General features: G+C 47.0%; 1 protein-coding gene across 1 annotated transcript; it reads left to right on the top strand.

Moving 5' to 3' along the window:
- The first annotated feature begins 1,844 nt into the window (after positions 1-1,844).
- LOC128714894 (uncharacterized) lies at positions 1,845-24,294 on the top strand. The gene is made up of 11 exons (XM_053809779.1): positions 1,845-2,189; positions 12,164-13,047; positions 20,085-20,703; positions 20,790-21,109; positions 21,389-21,566; positions 21,636-22,262; positions 22,341-22,841; positions 22,925-23,311; positions 23,397-23,566; positions 23,633-24,022; positions 24,111-24,294. The coding sequence occupies exons 1-11, from the start codon at positions 1,845-1,847 to the stop codon at positions 24,292-24,294; spliced, it is 4,605 nt and encodes a 1,534-aa protein (XP_053665754.1).

Below are 24,294 nucleotides of genomic sequence, written 5' to 3' on the forward strand. Positions count from 1 at the left end.
CTGTTGCGCGATGATTCACCCGGCTTTTTGTCGATGGCCCTCCTCCGATACGATCGATCAACAATCGTTCGTTGATTTCGGGTTGTAAAACATTCCCATTTGCTAATGTTGGCGGTTGGGAAAATAGTTCCAACAATAGAATATGTAGTAATTCCAATACTCTCACTCATCTGCGTATCTCATATCTCTTGTGCTTCATGATTGTTTGAGAAGAGTTATTCACATGAGACTTTAGTGTGTAATCACTCAAATTAGAAGTCGACTCTCAAAAGATCTCAAAGATCCTCAAATCCTCAAGAATTTTTGAATCCTCAAATATTCATGAATTCCTCATCGATTTATGAAACGATCCGGAAACACGATCAATTTCTTTTTGCTTCTGCAAGTAAGAATTTACTTACAGATGAGAGAAGTTTAGTAAAACATAACATTTTAAAGAAGAAAACTTTAGTAAAACATAACATTTTAAAAGAAGTTTATTGTTGGAATTAGTTTTAAGGATATTAATTACGACTTATTGAGTTTAGATTGTTTAAATTATGTTATACACAAATATATTTATCGTTGTTAGCATGCCCGAAAATGTTTCCGAAGTGATTTATTAATCAATGAAGATTCATTAATATTTGAGGATTTATGAATCTTTGAGGATTTCAGAAGCTTTGAGTGTTCGCGAAAGTTTGAAATAAAGATTCTTTCATTTAGTTGAAGGATTCATTCAGATACACCTTAACACTAGTCCTAACGTCCTCGATTTGAGCTACTCATATAGCGCAGGTGTTAGCGTACGTTTTTACATTAAGTTCGTGCTGGAATCAAATCTTGACTGAATCTCTCCCCAGTTTGTGCTCTCCTCATTCATCACTTCCTCCCTTTTCTGTCTTCCGCTTTGCTACACAACGGCTTTGCGTGTTTTTTTTGGAGATCGCCAAAATAGAGTAGCGAAATGTCTCTGACACGCACTGTAGTGAATGCGAGCCAGAGTCTGCGGAAGAAATCGTGAGCGGAACGAATCTTCAATTTCACCGTAACCAATCACACATAGCACCCACCGCAACCGAGAACTCATCTGGAGCTCGTTAGAGCCGCTGTTGGTGGGGGAAGAGCTAAGTTATTCATACCCCGGGAATTTTGTTCGCTCTCGTTTGCACGCCCTTTGCTAACCGCATGCACTAAGTCGGTACCGCTTTTCTTGCACACGCAACATGTTTTCATAATGTTTCTCTACTTCTCTCCACGTTCCAGACAATGGACTACTGCGCTCGGGGTCAGCATTTTAGCAGCAGCAGCTGTAGTAGCCGCCGGGCTCGAACAGGGCCATTTTGAGCCGGTCGCGTCATCACCGGTTACCGTCGTCGTAGTACCGCAGTTGCAGCCAGCGCATTTGCGTTAGTGTATCTCGTTAGTAGGATCGGTATAGGTGTGCCCCCTGGAGGGGGCCGATCGGGGAAACCATCCAGCACATCGCTAGTATGTCCCGAATGTGTGTACGAGCGTGTACATTTGTGTCCAATCAGCAAACAGAAGCGTCCCAACCAAAGCCATCACCAATAGCCACCTTCTGGACGTAAGGTCTTAAGACAGGGAAAGTGTTATGCTCAAGGAAGGGAAGTAACGTGTAGATTAAAAGAAAAAAAAAATCTTGCGAAACGAAATACGAGATGACAAACGTGAAGACAATGAAGATCCGTAGCAAGCATAGGCACCATGCTCAAACTGCACGTGCAGAGTGAAACGCAAACAGCAGAATATAGGGCAAACTGCAAAAGAAAAGGATCAAGAGTTTGGTTTTTGTTGCAATTGCATACCCGTACAGACACACGGGAAAGTACCCGGGCAAGGATATGAGTGTGTTCAGCGATTTCCAGCGGATGTGGGTGCAGCGGTTTCCCCAGAGTTCGCTCTCGGACGCGTGGGAGCAGGATGTGCGGGCGAGTCTCGAACGGCACAAGCAAAAGATCGCGGAACTGTCGAAGGAGCTCGAACAGGAGACGCTCTACGTTGAGTATCTCGAGCGGTTGCTGGGCGATGTGGAGAAGTACAGGGAAGCGGGCGGTGATCCGTCCACACTGTTCGAGGCGAATTCGCCGGCATCGGCTGCCAATTTGTTGGCGGTAGGCGGTAATCAATTACGCGAACCACCAGGAAAGGCGGACGGAACGAACAGCCAGGCGGACGTGGAGGAAGTGGTAAGTGGTAGTGATAGATCGATCGCTTTCTTTGTGATTGTTTGATGGGATATTTTTTTATTACTTTGTTTTAGAGTTGTAGAAATATCGAGGGATAAAAATATGCTTAAGTATGGGTGAGCGGTAATAGATGCAAATATTTCCCGTCAATGAGAACACAGAGTGCAGAGGTTGCCGACGAATTAAGTATTAAGACGCTTGAGATGTACGCGTTAAGCATTGTGCTAAGCTCTGCGTCAACAACTACCAAAGACTTAGTGGTCGCGCAGTGCAACATGTAAACCAATGGTAATATCTGCACAGGAAGGTAAAGTCAAAGATACGAACAGACTTTCCCAATCGATACGTTCCCCATAATCCTCGATCGGAGAGCACAATGTCATATAGCAACCGGAGGATGGCTCGTAGCAGCTAATCGATTTAAGCGTTGGCTGAAAAAAGGCAAACAAAACATATCCGCTTGGAAAGCCTATTAAGCGAAGCCGGGATTTATTGTGTTTATACACCACTCGTTCTTTACCTTTTTGATGTCACTCGTTTTTTTTTGTTGTTGCGCCTATTCGCAAACGAAAGATTAGCGACGCTGATAAATGGTTGCACTTCTTCCCGCCCAATCCGGTATGGAACCGCTGGATCGGTTTTGTTTTTGGAGACTTTCGATAAGGAAAGTCGAAAAATAAGTACAGTAAAGGTTTTTTTTGGTAGAAATAAATATTGTGAAGGAAGGAATACCCAATAGACGACGACAAACCCAGTGAGAATTCTACCCACCGTCCGGGCAGGCGTGATCCCGTATTGCTATGGTAAAAAGATGCGTTGGGAAACTTTTTTTTTAAATATATTCCTCACACGTACAGGTTCAGGCAAATGCGGATTTGCGTTCGATTTTGTGTTGCGTAGTGCCAGAGCGCTCGGTTCTGGGGCAGGGTTTTGCAACACTGCTTATTCATCCTTCTTTGCACTCGACCCCGCACAAAGCACCCTCCCATTCCCTGTTACGTACGTCCAGCACGTGTGTGCACATCCCGGGTACACCAAGGGCCCATCGACCCGTGGCATCCGACGTCTGGTGAGGCTTATCGCAAATACACCGTAACTAATTTCTGCTCCCCAAACGTACTGCTTTCTCGGCAGTTGTCTCACTCGCCGGCTGAAATGCAGTTCTGCGCGGTGCGGATGTGTACGTTGGCTCACATACACCAAGCACAACCAGATGGAACGAATTGACACGGTGTTATGGGACGTTGACGACGTTGAAGTAGAAAATTATCTTATCGCACCTTTTCACTATCAGAATGTGTCGTCTGTGTGTACCAGCACATGCTCTGGCAAGGGCGATGGGCTAACAGAATATGGGTGGGAAGTAACACGAAGAAAAAAAACGAAAAATCCAAGAAATTGTCCAACGATTGCTCAAGGGGGTACGTTGGAATGTGTAGCAGAATGCGTGAAGTCGAATTTTTATGGTAATTTTATTTGTTTCGATCTTTTCGCCCCTCCCATGCATCGTATCCATGCGTCTTATCGATGGTTTTAGCCTCCGGGGCGTTGGTTTAATGTCCGATAACAGGTTTCATTTGGCGTGCGAACACATTACAAGACCGACGCTAATCAATTTCCATATATTTAATGCATTTCGATGCACCTTAAGAGCGTTGGATGTAATGTCATGTCGGGTATGCAAATGTTAGTGATATTTGTTTCTTGATATTGCACGCAACACTGTTAGATTGCTTGTTCTTATTTCAACATTTAAACAAGTTCTTGCGAACAGTGCTGTGTTTTTGTTCAGCTTTTTTTCCTTCTGTGTAGCACTGCAACTTCAGAAGTCTTGGGTTAGCATTGCTGGTTGTCTAGAGCCCTTTTTTCTCCAGATGGATATAACTCCTCCGTATAAAGAAGCGTTCCGTAATGCGATTTGGTACCGATCTTGTCGTATGGAAGATCGGTACTAACGACTGTTATGCTTGCAGTAGCGCCCTACAACAATCTTGCTGTTGTAGGGTTTAAATATCAGGATGATGATAGGACAGTGTCCATTATAATTACAGCAGTGCGGTCGGGATGGCGCATAAGGATGAGATAATGCATAAGTAGGGCCGATACCTGACTGCCTGTTACCAACACCCAAAAGTCACACGAGAGGTACCTGTAGTGAAGCAATTAAATGTAGGTTTATCACCTACCAATGTCTAGTGCGGCGTTCCCTACTCACCCTTCTCAGTAATTTTCAATCGGTAATTCTTGAGTATCGATGTATTGTGGGTGCGTTACCATGTATCAGACGAGTGGCGAGTCTATCGACACGATGTTGCGGTGAATTTTCTACACTTGCTCATGCCGACTGGATGATGTCAGTGTGTGTGCGTGTGTGCTGAGCAGAACCTTAAAGCAGGAAGCGAATCACTAACCGCCTACCAGAAATGGCACCATGTGTGCAATTGTGTCCAATCGATGGCAATTAGCTAGCTGACAAGCAGGGATCACTATGATATCATACCGCTTCAGCGAGCGACTTAAATAGTCTGATTCGGTGACTCTTCGCCCGGGTGTAGGACCTGTTAGCATAAAGTCTGATTCACTGTATTAATAAGCCCGTAACCTGAAACGCGTGATGAGTTGGTGGAGTTTTTTTTTGTTGTTGCTGTCAAACCGGTGAAATCCGCGCAACTCTGCGGAAAAAGAATGATGAAGAAAAAAATCCCCATCAAGTAATGCAAACATAACGCTTCCTCCAGTCGTTAGTTTTACCCGCGGAACCTTATCCATAAAAAAATGGTTACAAACGCACGTCTCGGTCTGACAGATCACTCGAAACGCTGTGATGTTTATGGGTGAGAGGTGTCTCTTTAATACTGTTTATGTTGCGGAGAGCAAGAATTCGATTGACTTGTGAACGGTTAGAACGTTAAAGGTAGTAGTTAAAGCATCTAGAACCGTGGCGTATTTTCATTCGTGTAAAGGACGCTTAACAGTCCGCGAGCACTGTCGCCTATCACAACTACCAAGAGCGTACGCCTACGTCTGTATGCACAGGTGGGCGGAGTAGTAATATCTAATCGGCTGCTAAATGCGTAGTCGTATCGTCGTATGATAAGGTACATAATACTCACACACACACCCATACGATTCCACGCAATATCATGTGCACATTACTGCATGACGAGAACCATCAGCAGCAACCTGATGACGCGATAGAGTCTTCCTCTCCCATCTGATACCTTGCACATATATGTGGTCAGCTTAGAGCTGACCCTCCCTTATTTTAGCGCTCTCACACACGCAAACACTTGCACGATCTCTCTTTCTAAAGATCGTTTAAAGATCACGTCACATTATCTTGCCCGGCAAAAGGGTTTTGCAGTCTTGCCGTGTTGTTTGCTCCTCTTCGTGTGCATACCATACGAGGTACAGCAAACATGCGTGGTTAGAATTCCATTTGGGCAAGCCCTATATTTGTGTGGTAGTGTGTGAAGTTACTACCGTACCGGAAATGTAAACGCATGTATGCTTCTTTTCCGGCATCACCAACATCGCGATCTTGGGAAAAGCAGTGGTGTTGAAGAGTGATATACTATTCTACGCACGTCGTTTTGCTACAACAGCTTTTAGGAGCTGTAGAAAGTGTGCACAATGAGGGAACTCTTGGGTGATTATCTTTCACGATCTCTCTTGCTCTCTGTTGCGGTGCAGTAGTGTGCTTTTTTCATGCACTGTAATTGAGGTGGAGAACATCTTCAACGGTTCGTTTGAAAGGAGTTTGAAAAGAGGAAGATGAACGTCTAAAACACCGACCTAACCTAACCTTTTCATATGGCGATCATGATATCGTGCTTCACACTACTACTACACCGACCGCCTATGAGTTGCTCGCAGCATCTCTCCAGTAACATCGAACAAACACCAGCAATACCGCAGCTATTACTAATTAGACTGCGTTGCATCTTTTTTCCACACCTACACGCGCGTCGAAGTAAGAGCTTTGCCTCCGTTCTCCACAACCACCTCTGCAATTGATCCAGTGCGCAGTACACAACGGTCGAAAGAGCGCACACGTATCGATACAGATAAAAACGGCGAGCATCCTCAACCGTACCCACCAACATGGCGTAACACGGGGCCAGGTCAGATGCGCACACGTACGGGGCCCAGTTGTGGTTGAACCGTGTTACGGTCCGGTGGTTGGCAGGCTACCCTCTGTCGCGCAGGTACCTCGCGCACGGTGGACTCGGGCGCGCGCACTCGGTTTTGTGTTGGTCGCTGGTGCATGTTTACGTTTTTGTTTTCTCCATTTCCTCGTTCGGGTGTGCTGTGTTTTTTCTTACCAAATGCCCCCTAAACCCCAACCCCACCCTACCCGCCCGTTGACTCTGTGCCTCGTTACACCACCCTGTAGTGTTTCGCTGGTTCAGGGTTGGAATTGTTGTTAATAATTCACACCGCGCTAGCTTTACCCGCGGAACCGTTCGGTGCGTTATTCACGCTTTCGATGCGTTTCACTCCGGGCGCCACGGTTGTATACACGGGGCTAAGCAGTTGCCCAGCTCGCAAAACTTTTCGGTGTGTGATGTGTTTGTTATGTACCGTTTTTTTGTGTGTGTTGTATCTCGTGTCGGAAGGAGTGTTAATACGCCGGTCCGATATAAGCGCAAACGTACGGTCGTACGTGGCTTGGTGCGGTGTGTGCGCGCTGCCTGTGCCCGATCATATTGATTGGACACAATTGCATAAATAAGACATGATCCACCACAAATCCGGGTTCCATGCTTCCATCTGCATACTCTATCATGTATGCGTGGTTGTGCGGATTGCCAAATCAATGTGCCCCATTTTGTAATCGGACATACTTCCGATTTCTCCCGTGAACTAACTAACTGTTTTAGTAGATCAGCAACTATATCTAGGGTCTGTTTCAAGAGGCGTTGATCTAGCCGATTGACACAGATTGACATCAGAAACCGTCTCACCTAAGAAGTCTCTTCCCAACACGTCGTTTTCTGTAAAAGTTCGGCTTTTTAATCTTTCCAGTTGCTAATCAACTGGATCTAGGTCCTCAATAGTGCTTTTTGACATTTTTCGTACTCGATGTAGTCATTGTACTACCATTCAATCACTGTCGCGCTGGAATTGCTGTAGAATGACAGACCTAACTTGAAAATAAACCTCAGAATTGATCTAGATGTTCCAAAATTGCCAATGTCCAGTCAAGATTTTAAGGCAGTAATATCGACTCAACTCATAAGTTTATTACTTCGCGTTCTCTAGTTTGAACGATAGATATTATTATCCAACAGTATCGAATATTCCTTTGCTCAAAGTCAGACGATATGTTTTTGCGTGTGGGTGCTTATGAGCTAGAAGTTATTTTTGCACATGCTTATGGGTTAGATCTCTCCATCAGCCAACATCAGATCTCCAAGTACTCCACTTTTCCAATACATAATTATAGACCCCCCCCCCCTTTGTTGTTTGCATTCAACCGGAAATGCGCTAGGATACGGTGTGGAGTACGGCAGAAATCTGTGTCACCGAGGGGGAACAAACCATTTCACTCTAGCACCGCCAGTTCCCCATCCCTTACGCACCACGTTCTCGTCGTGTATGTTCTGCTGCCGCCTCAGAACGACCACTTCCTGATCAGCTGTAATCAGCGTCCTTTTTTCCCTATATATTAAATAAAAACTTGGGTTCCCATTGTCATACCCTTCTCGGCAAGCCAGACCAGCTGTCGTCTGTACCCTGATTGTATGTTCCGGATGTAGTTGGGGAGTGTGAGGGGTGCGGATTGTACGTCTGCAATGGAATTTGGAATGTAGTGCAATATTCACTGTGCAAGGGTTGTGTCACATCAGAGGATGATAACAGCCATGTTGACGCCTATCTTTCTCTTATACTAGTTATTTGGGGGGGGGCGGCAATTTACAACATTGTGCAGAATGCAGAATGCAGTCTGTTTGTAAAATTAGCATCAAGATATATGGTAACGCATCTTAAAGTACGGTAATAAAATATCCAACCTATAAACCTAGCACCCAGCCAGTTGACCGGTTCAGCATGCATCATCTGGTCTGCTTTCTCAATTATACGCTGCTCGATGCACAAAATGGGGCCCTCCCACACACGATACGGGCTGATTTCATACAATCATGTTCAATTTCTAAATGTCCCGCGGGCCTCGCTATTGACCTGACCCGGCAAAACCTTAGTAGGGAGGCGTGAGGCAGGGTAGGTAATGGTGGAAATGTGGATGGGGAATGTGTGTGAGGGGGATTAGTAAAGCGAGCAAAGTGAGATATCTGTACGTGTGAAACATTGCACCGAACAGCACACAGTGGCGCTGCAATCGCATCGTTAACGCACCCATCTACCGATGCTCCGTCTCCAGGTCTTATCATTGCTCTCGTTTGTTTTCCTGCTCGCGCGCACACTGCCATAAGGGCACCGGCCATTGAACGTTTTATTATCGTACAGGCACAGTGGGTGGGGGAGAGCAAAAGCGGGTGGGTGGGGAAACAAAATCTTTATCTCGAACGGGCTAGTGTGACTAGCGTGACAGCAGTGTCCTCACGCCAGTTTGACGTTTGGTGTCGATAGCTAAACAATCGCCACAGCTGTTGACAGAGACTAGAACAGTCGGGAGACGATCTCCAAGTGAAAAGTGTGGGAATTTCAGAATTTCGTAGAGATTCTACTAGGTGCCACGGGACGTGTGTGATCCGTTTTGTGGACTGGCGATTTAGCCGAGAGTTCCTAAAAGATCATCGATCGAGAAGTCACAGAAAGAGAAGAGACGTTACCTAACAAGCTGCCAAGTTCTCCGGCGACATGTTGGACAAAGTTTTAAGGAAGTTGTACGTATTCCCCTAAGACCAACACCGAAAGAGTTGCAATAGTTGATCGTGATTATTAAGAGGATAGTAAGATAGAATCGTACGAACGGTGGTGAAATAGAAAAAGCAGCCGAGTAAGTGTGTGCGACTTGGTGAACAGGAGGTTTTTTTTTTTTCGCTACAGTTCCGATGTAGTTGTAATCGACGAAACGATGAAATCGAACCAAAAGGTGTCCGTATCGGATAAGATAAAGATCTGGAGCTCAAGGGTAAGTAGTTACGGTCGAGCGTGCAGGGGTGACGATGGGAACAATCGGAAAAGGGTTTTTGCCCGTTCCAAGTGTTGATGAGCTTGCGAATCCGGGGTAAAGCATACAGCTTGCAAGCTAAACAAAAAGCATAACTCAAAGGGCAGATAAAACCGGAAGGAATGATAAGACAATGGGACAAAAGTGCAAGATAGCATCGTTGGCGTTCGCGCATATGATGTTTGTTTTTTTGTTCTCGTTTGTTTCCAAAACCAGCAAAACTCACGTTTGGAATACTTTCGCAGTTTCATTTCGCACGCGAAACAAGCCGCAGATGTTTATGCCGATGCCGATGGGGGGGATTTATAGCGCGCGTGCCCGCTTGAACACAGTTCGCCCAAACCATGGCAGACGAAAACAGATGTATGATGCATGAAAGATAGAAGAGTTGCTGGGTAAGCATCTACACGTGCCCGGCAATATGTTTGCTTGCGTTCATTCTCCGCTCTGCTCTGTAGTTGAAGACTCTCTACACCTGTCGTTACAGCTCTCAGTGTGGTCTATATCCAGCAGCATCTTAATCAGCAGATACACACGTCCTCTTTAGATTTTCCACAGCAGTTACAGCGTGACAGATGGTTTCATCAGTGTAGGGCAGTTTTGTAGAGACCGCTGAGCGAGCAAGGCACTGTGTCGCCCGTTTGGTAAACTTCACACAAGCAGAGTTAGATTCCGTTCTTCCTGGTGCAGTGGTCCAATGTGCAGAGGATCGTTTTGCTGTACCCACTGTGAGATGATGACCTCCTTTGCCTTTTATTCTTCCCTTTTGCCTCTTCAACCATTGTTGGGGTTATCTAAGACTTGAATTTCCTTCAGCGGAATGGTGCGTCGATGTGTCTGGTGGATATGGTCCAGTCGAGATTCCAACTAGATTCCAAGAATTCAGACTGAGCGTGTTGTTGATTGGTGCACCGACTAGATGTTATGACGTCCTGTACGCTAGGGGTGTTTCTCTTCCCCACATCCATGTAGAAATTGATGTTCTTAAAATTAGACGACCGGACTGTATGCACTCCAGAGATGTCGAATTGGTGACTTGCGAACATTTCGCCCGGACTCACGGTGTACTGGTATGGCTGACACTCGACATGGCTGAAAATAGAGTGTGTTTATAGTCCAAACAGTGCAGCTGCACTTGCACAATCAAAGTGCGAACCGCACAAGCGTGAGTCAACATGGTCTTGCTTTCGCCTTGCCCATTGCGCTTTGTTGTCGCTGCTGTAGGATAACCTTTCCGCGGGACGAAACACATAAAATTTATGAACCTCGGACGGAGGGCGAACGGCGGCTACCGACTCCGTCACAGGAGCTAAGAACCCCTATCGAACAAGCGCTCGATTTCCTTCTGCGTGGTTCCTAAGGGAGGGGGTTTAATTAAATGTCCAACGCGCCGACGAAGCGCACGCCATTGTTTACTTTGCGGTATCGCACTGCTGCACGAATCGAACATCGCCGGACGAGTCAAAGATCGTCCCGGTGGTTGGCATCGTTGACTTTGACTGTCGGGTTGGTCACCAGCCATCAACAATACGACATCGTCACGCAAATTGGCGCTGTTTGCTACTGTGCCTGTGACGTGCCAGCCGCAAAACCCCGGTCACTTGTTGCATTTGCTCGCATCGTGATTTCGCGTGTTGTCGGTAGAAACTTTTGCTGCATAAGACGTTCCTTGGACGTTTGAGAATTCTAGAGAGTTTGCCTGGCACTATTGGAGTACGGACAATATTTTAATGGCACTGTGAAATGAGCATTTGCCAGGTTTTTATTTCCATTTCGAATGCTTCATTTCAATTATTCATGGGTTGTGTTAAAGAAAATGCGACATATGTCAGCCTTTTGCAGGCCTTGCAGTTAGTAATGGTCCATTTATGGTTCATTTCACGCTCTCCTTCGCTCGCTGCAAGTTCTTAATGAAATGGTAATGGTAAAGAAAAAAACGACCACCAACACCAATATCCCCCAAAAGGCGTGTGTTGGCCGGTGTTCACGTATCGTTCTTTGCATATTCGTGCCTGGCCCGGTAACCGATTGCACCGAGAAAGTGCCTTTTGTGCCGTGAAAGCAATAAAATAAAACGTCCGTGCATAAATGGCAGCGAAGAGCGGCGCACTTCGGCAGCATGAAATTGACTGGCGAGAAAGAAAGCAAAGAAGTTAACTACTTCTAGCTGTTACTTTCGGTAGCACTAACGTGTGGCATATATATATAAACTTGGAAACGTCAATAAACCTCTAACTCGGGCTGTTGTACGGGGTGCAAACGGGGACCAGAATCGAACATCTGAGCCTGAGTTTCATTTGGAAGGGTTACACCGCACGTACATTCTCGTTAGTGTGCGAGGTATCAGGCGCTGTCGAGAGATAAATGGTGGCCAATACATAAGCTACACTTTAGTCGCAGATGACGCATTTGTTTGCTTGGAAGGTGGTGGTCACACCAAGTCTTGAACACCGTCGCCTCCGGACCTTCTTAGGTGTTTGATAATCGATAAGATAAGTAAACACCGAGGTGGCGATACAGCTGGCTGAATGTGCCGTACAGTGCGAAGCAAATTGACTGAGGAGTTCGCTAAATAGTTGCGAATCATACCTTTGCGCGATCGGTAAGGTGGCGTAGTATATTCTGGGTGTAATGAGGGTTTGTATTAATTTTGTGTTCAAACATACTCACACATTCCTTAGATAAAGCGGAATGCGTCTGTGCGATGGTGACGGAGAATTAGTTGGACCGAAACAGTGGCAAATTATCCACCTTCCGATTACCTGTCATTACCTACACCTTTGCTTATTGGGCAATATTTAATACTGTCGTTTTGTTGTTGTTCTCTTCGCCACAGAATCAAATAATTAAAGCCGCGGCCGGTAACCAACAATCTGCTGCAGGTACAGCACCACCCGCTGAAGATGCGGAAGCGGCCAGTAATGCAATCGGCTGTGAGTCAACCGAACAAGGTGTCCAGCTGCGGTCACGTGATTTGCCGCCGAATCGCAACAACAACAGCCCGCTGAATCAGTGCATCAATGAGCTGACCTCAAACCTGCACAGCCGCCGTTGCGTGAGCGAGCTGGTGGCAGCGAGCAGCAGCAACAGTAGCGGTACCAACACTCCCATCAACCCGGCCAACGACACGGCCCAACAGTCAACCGGCGGGCAACAATCAACCACGAACGGTCCGGAACCGACAGCGAACGGGACGACCCACGATGCACCGAACGAGCCGGAACCGTCCGGACCGGTACCGGATGTGGGTCGTGCCGGAACCAACCGGACGCGCAGTGCCAGCCAAAGTGAAGCACAACCGTTACTCGCCTCCCCGAGCCACTTCGTTACCGTGATAGAAGTGAAAGAGTCAAAGAGCAATGGTGGTGGTGGTGGTGGAAGTGCAGGTGGTGATAATTCATCCCACGACAGTGAGACACCGTCGGTACCGAAGACGGCAAACTACGAGAATGTGCTGATCAACACCGGTGCCCGGTTCGGTGGCAGTGTGGAGAATCTGGTTGCGGGTGATCTACCACAACAGCAGCTGCAGCATCAGCACAGCAGCGGTGTGAGCAGCAGTGCCAGTACGTTCCTGGATACGAAACATCCGAAACCACCGGATCGGACCAGCGACGGTGGTGGCAGCTTCACCGGTGGTAGTTCTATATCCGAACGTACCTCGCAGCTGTTGGGAGCCTCGTCTGCCGCAGCCGACCTCAAGAAAAAGGTCCCCCCGCGGTAAGTGGACAAAGCAGTTTAGCGTTTCGGAGTTAATTTTAATTTTTTTGTTTTGTAGATAAGAAATGAGTTTAAATGAGTTGGAATTTGGGTTTGGGATGATCACTTGCCGAAATTATGTGAATATATTGGATTGGATATATTGCATTTAAGTACTACGCTCGGTCTAACTCATCGAAGTTGGTTGATCTGTCTTATCTAGATCCATCTCATCATATATCTATCGCATCTCCCGAGCTCCATTGTACTCATGGCCGAATTCTTCTTGTAGGTCGCTAATTGAAGCAGTCGACACTACAGTTAATAGCAAGTCATATTGTACAATCTGACGGCACCAGTCTTATCGATTGCATTATCAAGCCATACTGAGAATATGTTTGATAATGAGAAAAGCACCCAGCAATGCTGGAAGGTAGCTGGAAGGCTGAGAGTAGTAAAATAATTGAGGGGAGCTATACGCTCAGTAACTCAAAAACAATATTTTCATCACAAACAGTAGAATCTTTAAGAAAGGCAAACTACCTAGATATCTTTCTAACATGAAGTACATTCAAGTACGCAAATACTTCATTTTTAGGTTTTTTTTTGGTTTTTAGAAAATCACGTCGGAATAATGAATATCTCAGGTGTTTTCTCTTGAGAATGGGAATAGGCTTAGGCCGTAATTTTATCATTTGTTGGTTCTGAAAAGTTTGAGTAAATCCCACCATAAAAATCGATTTCTAATATGCTGACTGTATATCTCCCCTTAATCAGAACGAACCTTTCCAACAAATTCATTCGTTTCAGGCGATATTCTTTGTTAAGGAAAAAAAACCTCCAGGAAGGTTTCGCGTAATTGTACCCACCTTAATCGTTTCGTGCCGATGTTGTTGTATGTATAATAGCGCATAACAAACACTGTTCCAAGCAGCATAACAGTGTAGTGACATAGGAAAAGCTAGACATGCAAGCAGGCAAGTGTTTATGTTTATGGTTGCCACAAACATTAACCCGATCGTGTTTCGCTACCTTTACGATTAGCACTGCAGTACGCGATTTTACGGCAAAATTCGTTGCACAGCCCGGCGGTACACGGCAGGTGAATGTACACACCGTTCGCGTACGATTGGCAGCGGGCAATCAACACTTGTTTATGGTTGTTAACCGGGCCCCTTCAGCTCGTTACGATCGCTACGCAAACTATTCGGCACTAACATTAAAATTTCACTTGCTCACTTGTTTGTCTAAACGTTGCATTTGGTGGGTCCCATGGTTTTGGGCGTGCTGTAAAGTTTTATAATTCTTCTGTTTGATTCATATATTAATCGAAGCGTTTGTTACAACAAAAACAATGAGCCATGCACGCGGTTTTATCCCTAGGTTACGCGGGTACTCCAGTGTGTAAAATTTCCCAATGAGCTGTACAAAATGGTTAAAACGCCGTGCATTGGGAAGAAAACTTCGAATGACTAATGGTAACCCGCTCGAGTAATCCGCGGGTGCGCGCACCGATGCGATGTGTTGCGTGAAGCGCGGAAGCGCATCGTTTGCCGCGCACGGAAGTAACGCACACGGTCCACCAACGGTCTTTGCCGCGCAGTGCCAAGAAACGGTCGACGAACGTATGCCGGTGCCGTGCCGTGAAGAAGTTACGCGAGTGTAAAGCCCCGTCTGGGCGGTTAGCTTTCTCTTGCGGCGGCCAGATTCTAGCGCTCTCTCCATTTGCGGGGTCTTTTTTCGGGGCGTTCCATAGTCTAGTACAGTTGGGAGATCGGATATTCGTGATGCGCGAGGTTGGGCGATCATTAGCGAGATGATGTACCAATTAGGGGGATGATGTGAAAGCTTCGTCTACTTCTGGAAGCTCCTCACCCAAGGTCAGGGATGGGGTTTCCCATCTTTCACTTGAACGTCTCTTCTCGGAGAATTCCTTCATGCACCTCACACGCTAACGTCACACGTACCGGTTGAAGGTGTAAATGAAGCAGTTGAACCTGCACGGGTGTCTTAATTATGGGCTCTCAATATTCTGAGCCTCATCTTCAGGTTCTTAACGTTTGGTTGTCTGTTGTTGTTGTTTTTTTTTAAATCAACCCAAACACCTGTGTGTAGCAGTGACACAACAGTCCAACCCAATACCGTCACGTTCGGTGAACATTAGCTTCAACAAACAACGGCCATTTTTTTTACGTCACCATCACTATCAGCATCACTCACACGAAACGTGCGAAGCTTTATGGTGTATGTGGACGGTGTCGAATTTATGCACGTATTTCGAAACATACACGATCGCACTGCGTGTGATGTGCGTCTGTTGGGAAGATGGAGAATTTCTATCGACAAATTAAGAAATAAAATTGTATTCCCACCGGATGAAGGATGTACCGCCTGAATATCTTCAAGATCTTCACGGAAATTACTAGTGTTGTACTTAATGAATCTTTTGAGCAGAGTTAATCACATGAAACTTTAGTGAGGAGTCATTCAAATGAGGATCGAAGATTCATGAATCATGAAGAAGCAAAAAGCAAAATCATATTTCCGGACAGATTCACGAATCTTTGCGGAAAACATCCAATTGTTTGCGGCTCTATAACTCCAAGGTATTCGTCTAAAAGATCACCGAAATGCTCTGAAAACCTGGAAAACCTCCCACCAGCAATAAAACAAAATTGTGGCAAAATGTGGGTATCGCAAACCGGAGCAAACGAGACACACCACTCCATCTTCAGGGTCTGGTGCACCCAACTGGTATGAGGGATGGTATGAGGTAACCGCCATCCGCCATCCAAGCAATCCGATCCGGTGTGCCACGCTTCAACCACCGACACCCGCCAGCAGACGTTCGCCAGTGGTTGCGGGTTGACATTTCGTACCAGTTGCATAACAGAACGCTCTTTGGCGGTTGGTGTGCAACACTGTGAAGCAACGGACACGCTCGCGCGGATCATCAGAAGACATTGAGCCAAGCATAAGGCTTTTGCTGCGAAGATGTCGCCAGCTGTTGCGTGCGTTCTGTTGTCTGCTGAGTCAGTGAGTCAGTGTGGTTAATTAGCACAAAATCCGGCCGCTTTCTGTTTGCTATCGCACACTCACTGGATAATCCCGCATGCAATCGGAAACTTCCCACTAGCACACCCGGAAGGACGTATCGAGCAGCTTTTCCCGCAGTTACTTGGCAGGTTATCAAAGCATTGCGCTGACGGGACCAAGTTTTTACAACTCCACACCGTGAATCATCATAGGGAATGGACGAATCATGTCCAAAAAAAATAAATAAAACAAATTCTCATCTTCCTTCGCGCCTTTCGCCGGATGGATGATGCGTTTTATTTGGCAAATACGACTAATTTCAGTGGAAACATGTTTTCGAAACGGTCGCGAATCGCGTACCGTCCATCCATTCACCGACGGTTGCTGGATGTGAAGTGGATGTGGATGTATATTGTGCGTTGGAAAGTCCGGAACTGGTTTTCCCGCAGCTGCAGAACGGGTCAAAGGCACGGGTTTTGGGGGAGATGGAACTATTCTTGATTTGTGCGAACGCTCCAGCCCCCCGCTCGCTATGTCCCGATTTGGTCGGAGGGCGTAATGTGCGTGTGTAACCGGGGGTTGTCCTTGTGGCTTCTCGTTCTTCTGAAAGAACGGGAAAGAGCAAGCAAGTCCACAAAAAAAACCGGTACTTTATGCTACGCTGGGTGCGCACGCGTCGTCATGCAACGTATCTGGCGTGTGTTGGTGTTGTGGGGCGAATTTCTGGAATCAATGGTTGTCCATGATTCCGATCTTCTTCCCCCGGTGTGTTGGCACGTCTTGTTCGGCGTTGTGCTAGCGCATCCAGCAGACGACGGTGAGCTTGACAGGTGTTGTGGTTGAATTCTACGATCCTCCATTCAAGCACTCCAGCGGGTCCACGACCTCCTTCTCACTCGCCGAGTGGTGGTGGTGGTTGTTGTTTTTTTTTTTTGGGGTACACTAAGGGTGCCGGTACTCGCGTCGCCTGCATATTCTGTTTTCAGGTCACCTTGCCGCCGGTGGCAAAGTAGGCCAACGGAACATTGTCGTTCGTTTCTCCATGCGCCAACATGGGCTCACCGAGCGAATTCCAGTTTCGTGGTCCAGATTGGTGCACGACCTGGAGCGTACGCAAATACGGCATTGAATTGAAATAAGATTGCTGTGTTTGATAGCTCACCGGCTCAGCGTACGATCAGGTACTGAATGGTACTATTACCAGTGGTATTTCACGTATGTCTCCTAAAGCTCTTGGAGAATGTTGATGTAAAAGTTATCAAACTGAGGATAAATTATTGTACACTTAAAGTGGAGAGCCTTCAGAAGTTAGGAGTTCTATTGATTATTTGAGAGTATTGAGAGATTTGAGAGTCATTCATATGAATCTGTCATCATGTGATCGAATCAAGGATCAACTCTCAAAAGCTTCATGAATAGTGCCGGATCATGACTCTTGGAGGTCTACTGTGAAATTTTAGGACAACCTCATAGGTGAAGGTCATAAATATTGAATGATTCTTTGAGGATTCATGATTCTTTGGAAAACAGATTCAGATTCATTCAGCCAGCTCAACGATTCATTCACAATCACCGATCACTTCAGGCAGGCTTTGATTGTCTAGTCCGCTCGTCCATACGTCCGGAACTGGCCAAGACAGGCACATATTCTCCACAACAAAACAGTTTCATTTCATATGGCAATAACATGCAGATAACTTTCACGTTTCATATCGTTTTAGGGATAACGCACCGAATGATTATTTGTCTCGAACCTCACCATAAACCAATAGCCGCGTCCGCTGCCACGTTGGCTTTTCGTTAGATGCTTGCCTCGAAAATAGCTACAGCAGTTGCGATGGGAAGGCTACGGCTGAGCGCGGACCCGTAGCACCAGCGCCAGCAATGGTACCGGCGGTGGTACCTATGGCCCAGTGGTCCCATTTTCTTCCCAGCTGCGGAGGGTCGTACGATTACCACGGCTAATTGGGGCTACCGTTTGTTTCGTGGTGGCAAGCGGAGTTGGGGGTGTTGGGGGAGAGGCAGGCCCGAAAGTGAAGCAGAGAGTGTTGATGCTGCAAATTATGCGCGCTGCAGTGTGTAGAGGGAAAAATAGATACAGAAAGAGAGAAAGAGAGAGAGAGAGAGAGAGAGAGAGAGAGAGAGAGAGAGAGAGAGAGAGGGAAGAAAACTGCGTGGGGGACCGAGACGCGCAGTTACCGATCGGGGAACTGTTTCCACGCTTCAAGCCACTTTGGGATATGGGATTCGTTCCGCTTCCGTGGCCGGTTTTGTACGGGGTTTCGGTGCTGCCGTGGCGCCCTCTTCGTGGTGCATACTTCGCGGTCGATGGTGTAGGTGGCATCCATTCGAGGATCTCCCCCGGCACTATAATGATGATACGGCTTGGTATGTGCATTCCGCGATTCTGAAACTGTTTGGGAGTAGCTGTGAAGAAAGTTCCAGTTTGCAGCGGTTGTACACATTAAAAAAAAAAACCAACGACACACCAAAAACGCGTGTTGCTGCGTTAGGGAAACATTATCTCTATTCGGCGTATTGCGGCATTGCGAAGACAGAACCCGTCTCTTTATGATGGCTTAATTTTTCGATCGACCAAATCAATTTTGAGTGCTGTTCGGCTTCAATACAGTTTTCCGTTAAACATTTCCGGGGTGGGCAGCAAGTGTGCTGATCGGATGATGAGCTGGTAAACTGTGGAAGTTTGTCTGTCTTTATTGACCATTTACCAGACCTTCCACCGTATTCTTACCGGCGCTTTGCTTTATTGGTGTATTAGTTACCAATTGGAGCACAACCGAACCGATTTGAGCTGATAATCGGGTGCAGTCACGCGTTGGCCGTTGCTTTTTGTTCGATTTTCTTGAGAGGACTTCGCTGCTACAATGGTGGAGCAACGCTACCTGCACGTGTAGCAGCTTAATCTGGATGCAAAATCTGCCACTTTGTGACATGCCGGCACGTTCGATTCGTGTCGGGAGAAAACTCTCGAGAAGAAGAAAGTTCAGTCATTCTAGATGTCTGAGTCAATTAAATCTAGAAGACGGAGTGCCATCAGCGTAATCTCTATACTCAAGGTCAATCAGTTGAAACGGAGAACCTGTGACATTTGTCAAAGATCCAACGTTTGGAACTTCATCCCGTTTGCCGAACAACGCTAGACTATTTTGGATCTTATCTGCGAAGTTACTTATATCAAGATTATCTGTCGATTTGCTCACTCAAGCAATAATTGTTCGTCCCCTTAACCGCATCAATCTATGCAAAGCTCATCAACGTTCGCACGCATCTCTAACATTTTATCAAGGCTTTCGCTCGTTGTTGTTCAATAGAGGATACAATGCAGCTTTGCGATTTTTCAGCGAAAACAAAAAAGAACCTTCACACCACCCAGCGTTCATTCTTTGCGCAACGAGAGAGAAACTGGAAACGAATTTTTCCCATCCTACTGCACCTTATATCGCTACCGACCAACAACCAGGCAAGCAGTTTGTCTGCCCTCCGCGAATTGATTTCGCATATTATAAAAGGGTGAAAGCGTGAGAAGCAGAAAGAGAGGAGGAACCACGGTTGCGGAGTGAACGATGTGTTCAAGGGTGAGAAAAAGAGGTTAGACAGAGCGTACGCGTCTGGCGCTGGTGTATGTATTTCATCGGGTATAACGGATGCAAGTGCGCAAAACCCTTCCCAAATTAACGAAACGTATCAACCCTTTTAGCCGTTGGTGCCTTAGTAGCGATTGCAATTGTGTTGGTAGTATTGGATGTTGTACCAGAAGAAAACTGTTGCATTGTATGCACGAGCTGGTAGAAACTGGAGTGATAACTATTTAAAACTTTCGCTATGGAATACTTCCCGGATGCCCTCGGCATATCCTCTCGCGTTTTGCCCTTTGGATGATATGATTTAAACAAGGTTTTTAGTCTCTATTAGGTCAACAAAAAATTAACGATAAGATATGTCTACTCAAATCTACTCAAAATCCACTAACATTAATATTTATTTGTTTATTGTCGTTTTAGTCCACCACCGAAATATGTGCGCCGTGCTGCCCCGGTCGAACCACCGACGGTTCCAACGATGGCGATGCAAAACCTCCGGAATAAAGATACGCCGACGAGTGGTGGATCGGCCATAGGTCAGCTGTCCCATTCCTCGCCCGAAACGACGGGCACACCGGACAGTCCTGGGACCAGCAGTTCGCTCGAGCGGAACATTAAACCATCGGAGATCTATCGCCAGAAGTCGTCCGATTCGCTCGATGTGAAGCTTTCCGGTTTCCATGAACCAGGCAAGGCTCGCCTACCAAAGTCGGATAGTCTCAAGTCGAAGTCGTCCAGCACGGACAGTCCTACCGGGTCGTTGGGTAAGGTGGCTGGCGGTATGCCCGGAATCGGCGTATCGCCGACCGGTAGTTTGGGCAAGCTGCCCACCAACATGACCGGTAGCAGCAGTGACAGTCCAACCGGCAGCCTTGGCAAGATGAACCAACAGCATCAAACACCTCCCTACGCGCAGTCGTACCATCAGCGGCACGATGGTTTGCCGCACGTCGATTCCAAGGAATCATTGACTTCGGGTGGCGGTGGCGGTACGGGAACGATCGGCAGTACCGGTGGTGTTGGTCCCATCTCCGAACGGGTAAGTAAAGCACTCATGAAAGAAGCTATCTTTATCACCGATTGCGTATCAACTAACATTCAATATCTTACCATCTCGCTTTGCAGATCAAAAGCTACGAATCCATTTCATCCCTCAGCTCGGACAGTATGCGTGTGAGTGGTCAACAGAGCCAGAAGGATCAGGAACACTATTACGATACGGTGCCGCTCGATAACAGTGATGGTGACTACGTATACATACAGCCGGGTGGTGTCGGTACCGGTTCAACATCGAGCCGGGACGATATCTCCACGGTGGAAAATGCCAGTACACTTCTGATGCCGTCGCATCCGCGTAGTCACAACAGCAGCCAAACCAGCGTCCAGCTGGAACCAGAATCTCCCGGACGTAGCAGCAACTACGTCAATATTGAGTACTTCATCCAGTAAGTGTTAGCAGTATTGGTTGGATTTAAAGTCGTGATATACTTGTTTATGCTCTTTCTTTGGACTAAATGTTTGCTCCTTTTGGACACCACAAAACGCTACATAAATAACTAAATTTAACCCTCGAAGTGTTCCTGACGCTAGAGACATTCGTAAATTATAATCTGACAATTTACGAATTACTTTCAAATCAAATAATTGGGAATTCTCCGTTTGTGACAGTTTGTTGAATAAGCATGGGCCCGATGAACAATGTGTCTGTTTCCATACATTTTCAGCTCCAGTCAAAACAATGAAAATCGCAGCAGTTCCATCGATAGTGATGGCGAAGGAGACGGTGGTGCACCGGTACTGATGCGTGCGATCTCGACCGATACGGACGGTGGTGTTGGTGTAGGTGCTTCTCCCGGCATCGGTGGTACACCCAGCGGAAGTGGTCTGTTCCGTAAGATATCGGTAAGTCGCTGGCGATCGCATAGAAAACTTCCTGGTTGGGGTAATATTCCCAATGTTTTCTTTATACAGAACGCTAACCGGGACACTATCATCCGGCGCATCGTTACCAGCATCATCACGAGCGAAACACTATACGTGGAGTGTTTGAACAAGATGAAGCAGTACATGAAGGCGATCCGGGCAACGCTGACAACTTCGCAACCTGTGATATCGGAGGAGGAGTTCCAGACGATCTTTTTCAAGATCGAGGACCTGCACGAGGTGCACAGCGAATTCCTGACGGAGCTGCAGGCCCGTCTGGCCGCACCGGATGATGCGACCGCACCGGACACTGGTGGACTGTGCGTGGGCGAACCGTTCCGCCGCCTGGCCGGCCAGATACATCTGTACGGTGCGTTCCTGCACAATTACGGTCGTGCGATTGATACGGTTAAAATGTGCAGCACGCACAGCCAACAGTTTAAAGAGATTGTGTCGAACATTGTGTTTAAGAACCAGAACGAGCAGAAACTATCGCTGGAGGAGTTGCTGCACAAGCCGGTGGCGAGGGTGCAAAAGAATGCGCTCGTGCTGGAGGATCTGCTTAACCAGACGCCCGAACAGCACCCAGACTACCATCCGCTTCGGCAAGCGTCCAAAGCGATTCGTAACTTCTTGTCAGAGTTTAACGTGGTGCAGACGCGGACCATGTTCCCGGTAAGAGATGGTTATGCTTGCGCAACGTCTCAGATAGTTTAGAAGCTCAAGAGTAAAAAAATATCCTCTCTTTTACAGAGCGACGATAAAGCCCTCCGACGATTGGTAAAGAATTCGTTCATCGTTGAGCTAGCGGATGGCCACCGGAAGCTGCGACATTTGCTGCTGTTTAACGATGTGATTGCGTGCGCCAAATATAAGGCAGTGGGCCGTACCGGGGATCGGAATGGGTTTGAGTTTGAACTGAAATGGTTCATTCCGCTGCGGGACATACTAATTTGTGAAGAGTCCGCAAACGATCCAAAGGAAACGAGCCCGATCAATATTGTGCACCTGAAGTCACAGGCGTGCACTGTGCGTGATCAAATCATGCTAGACGAGAAGGATCGGCCAGGTGGTTCAAGCCGAGCAGGCGACAAGCACCGGAAAAAGCTAGCCGATCTCGAGGCGCAGCTGGTACTTGCGTCACCAAATCTGGTGTTCAAGATTGGCAACAAGGCGACCGGTAAAACAATGACGTTCTTCCTCAGCTCAGATTTCGAGCGTACGCAATGGATCGAGTCGATACTGTCGTTACAGGTAAGGATCAAGCAGGTAAAACTTGAAGAACGCTTGACATATGAAATTTCTTGCATTATTTCTTTATAATAAATTACCAACAGCAATCGTGCAACCTGCCTGGTCACATTCCAGTCCAGATCTATGATCTGCACGCGTGGATCACGGCCTGTCAGGCACTCATCAAAACTGAGATGGGTTCCTACCTGTTGCGAAACGCACGCGATGAGAGCCTGCTCGTAGGCGACCTGCATCTTACCATCCAGGGCCTGAGCGGGTTCGATCAACAGTGCGATCTGTTCGTGTGTGTCGAGATCGATTCGTACGGGCACTATTTCCGCAAGGCCAAAACGAAGCTTGTCTGCTGCAGTGCAACACCGCAGTGGAACGAATCGTTCGTGCTGGAGCTGGAGGGTAGCCAAAATTTGCGCATTTTGCTGTATCAAGCTGATGTTCAGCGTCCGATTTTGCGCGCGAAGCATATCCTCAAAGTAAGTATCACTTTGATTATTGGGAGCATTGAGAACAGATTAACTCTATGCTGCATTTTGTTTATTGTTTGCCGTGTGCGTATAGTTAAGCCGTAGCTGGATGCAGGAAACACCCACCAGAAAGGTATTGCAGCTGTCGGAAACGCTCAGCATTAGCACGATCATACGATTTGTACCGGGTGAGGTGACGTTGCGCCGGGTACCAACCTCGAAACCAGGCGCACTCTTTGGTGCCAAATTGCAGCAGGTGATCAAGTAAGTTTTGGAATTCTCGTTCCTGTATTGGGCCCTTTTCTAACCATACTGCCACTTCCGTTACAGGCGCGAAAAGCGCGATATTCCATTCATCGTGAGCGCGTGCGTGAGGGAAGTTGAACGACGTGGCATGACCGAGGTCGGCATCTATCGCGTATCCGGTTCGGCGTCTGATGTTGCGAAGCTAAAGAAATCGTTCGAAACAAATGCGTACGAGGCGGAACAGCTGCTGAAAGAGGTCGATATACACTCGGTCACCGGGATCCTTAAGTCGTACTTGCGCGATCTGCCCGAAGCGCTTTTCACCGATCAGTATTATCCGAAGTTCTTCGACGCGTTCAACCGCCATTCAAACCTGAGCGAGGGTTCGCGCATCCACGAGCTACAGCGTATATTTGCTGAGCTTCCGCAACCGAACAAAGCCACCATCAACCTGCTGCTAGATCATCTAATGAGGTATGAAGGATTTTTGTTGTTATTATGGTTTTGTTGGATGTACTATAATATATAATATTCGTTCTCATACTCTGTGCTGCTATTGTAGGGTACACCAGCAGGAGATCGAAAACAAAATGTCGCTACATAATCTGGCGATGGTGTTTGGGCCGACGCTGCTGCGACCCGGCCCGAGCGCTACGAAACAGAAGGATCTGCTAGAGTCGAGCACGGCCGACGTGATGACGCAGGCCGGCATTCTGTACAGCTTTCTGCAGGCCCGATTAAAATAG

Source organism: Anopheles marshallii, chromosome X (assembly GCF_943734725.1).
Source record: "Anopheles marshallii chromosome X, idAnoMarsDA_429_01, whole genome shotgun sequence".
NCBI classification, from domain to species: domain Eukaryota; kingdom Metazoa; phylum Arthropoda; class Insecta; order Diptera; family Culicidae; genus Anopheles; species Anopheles marshallii.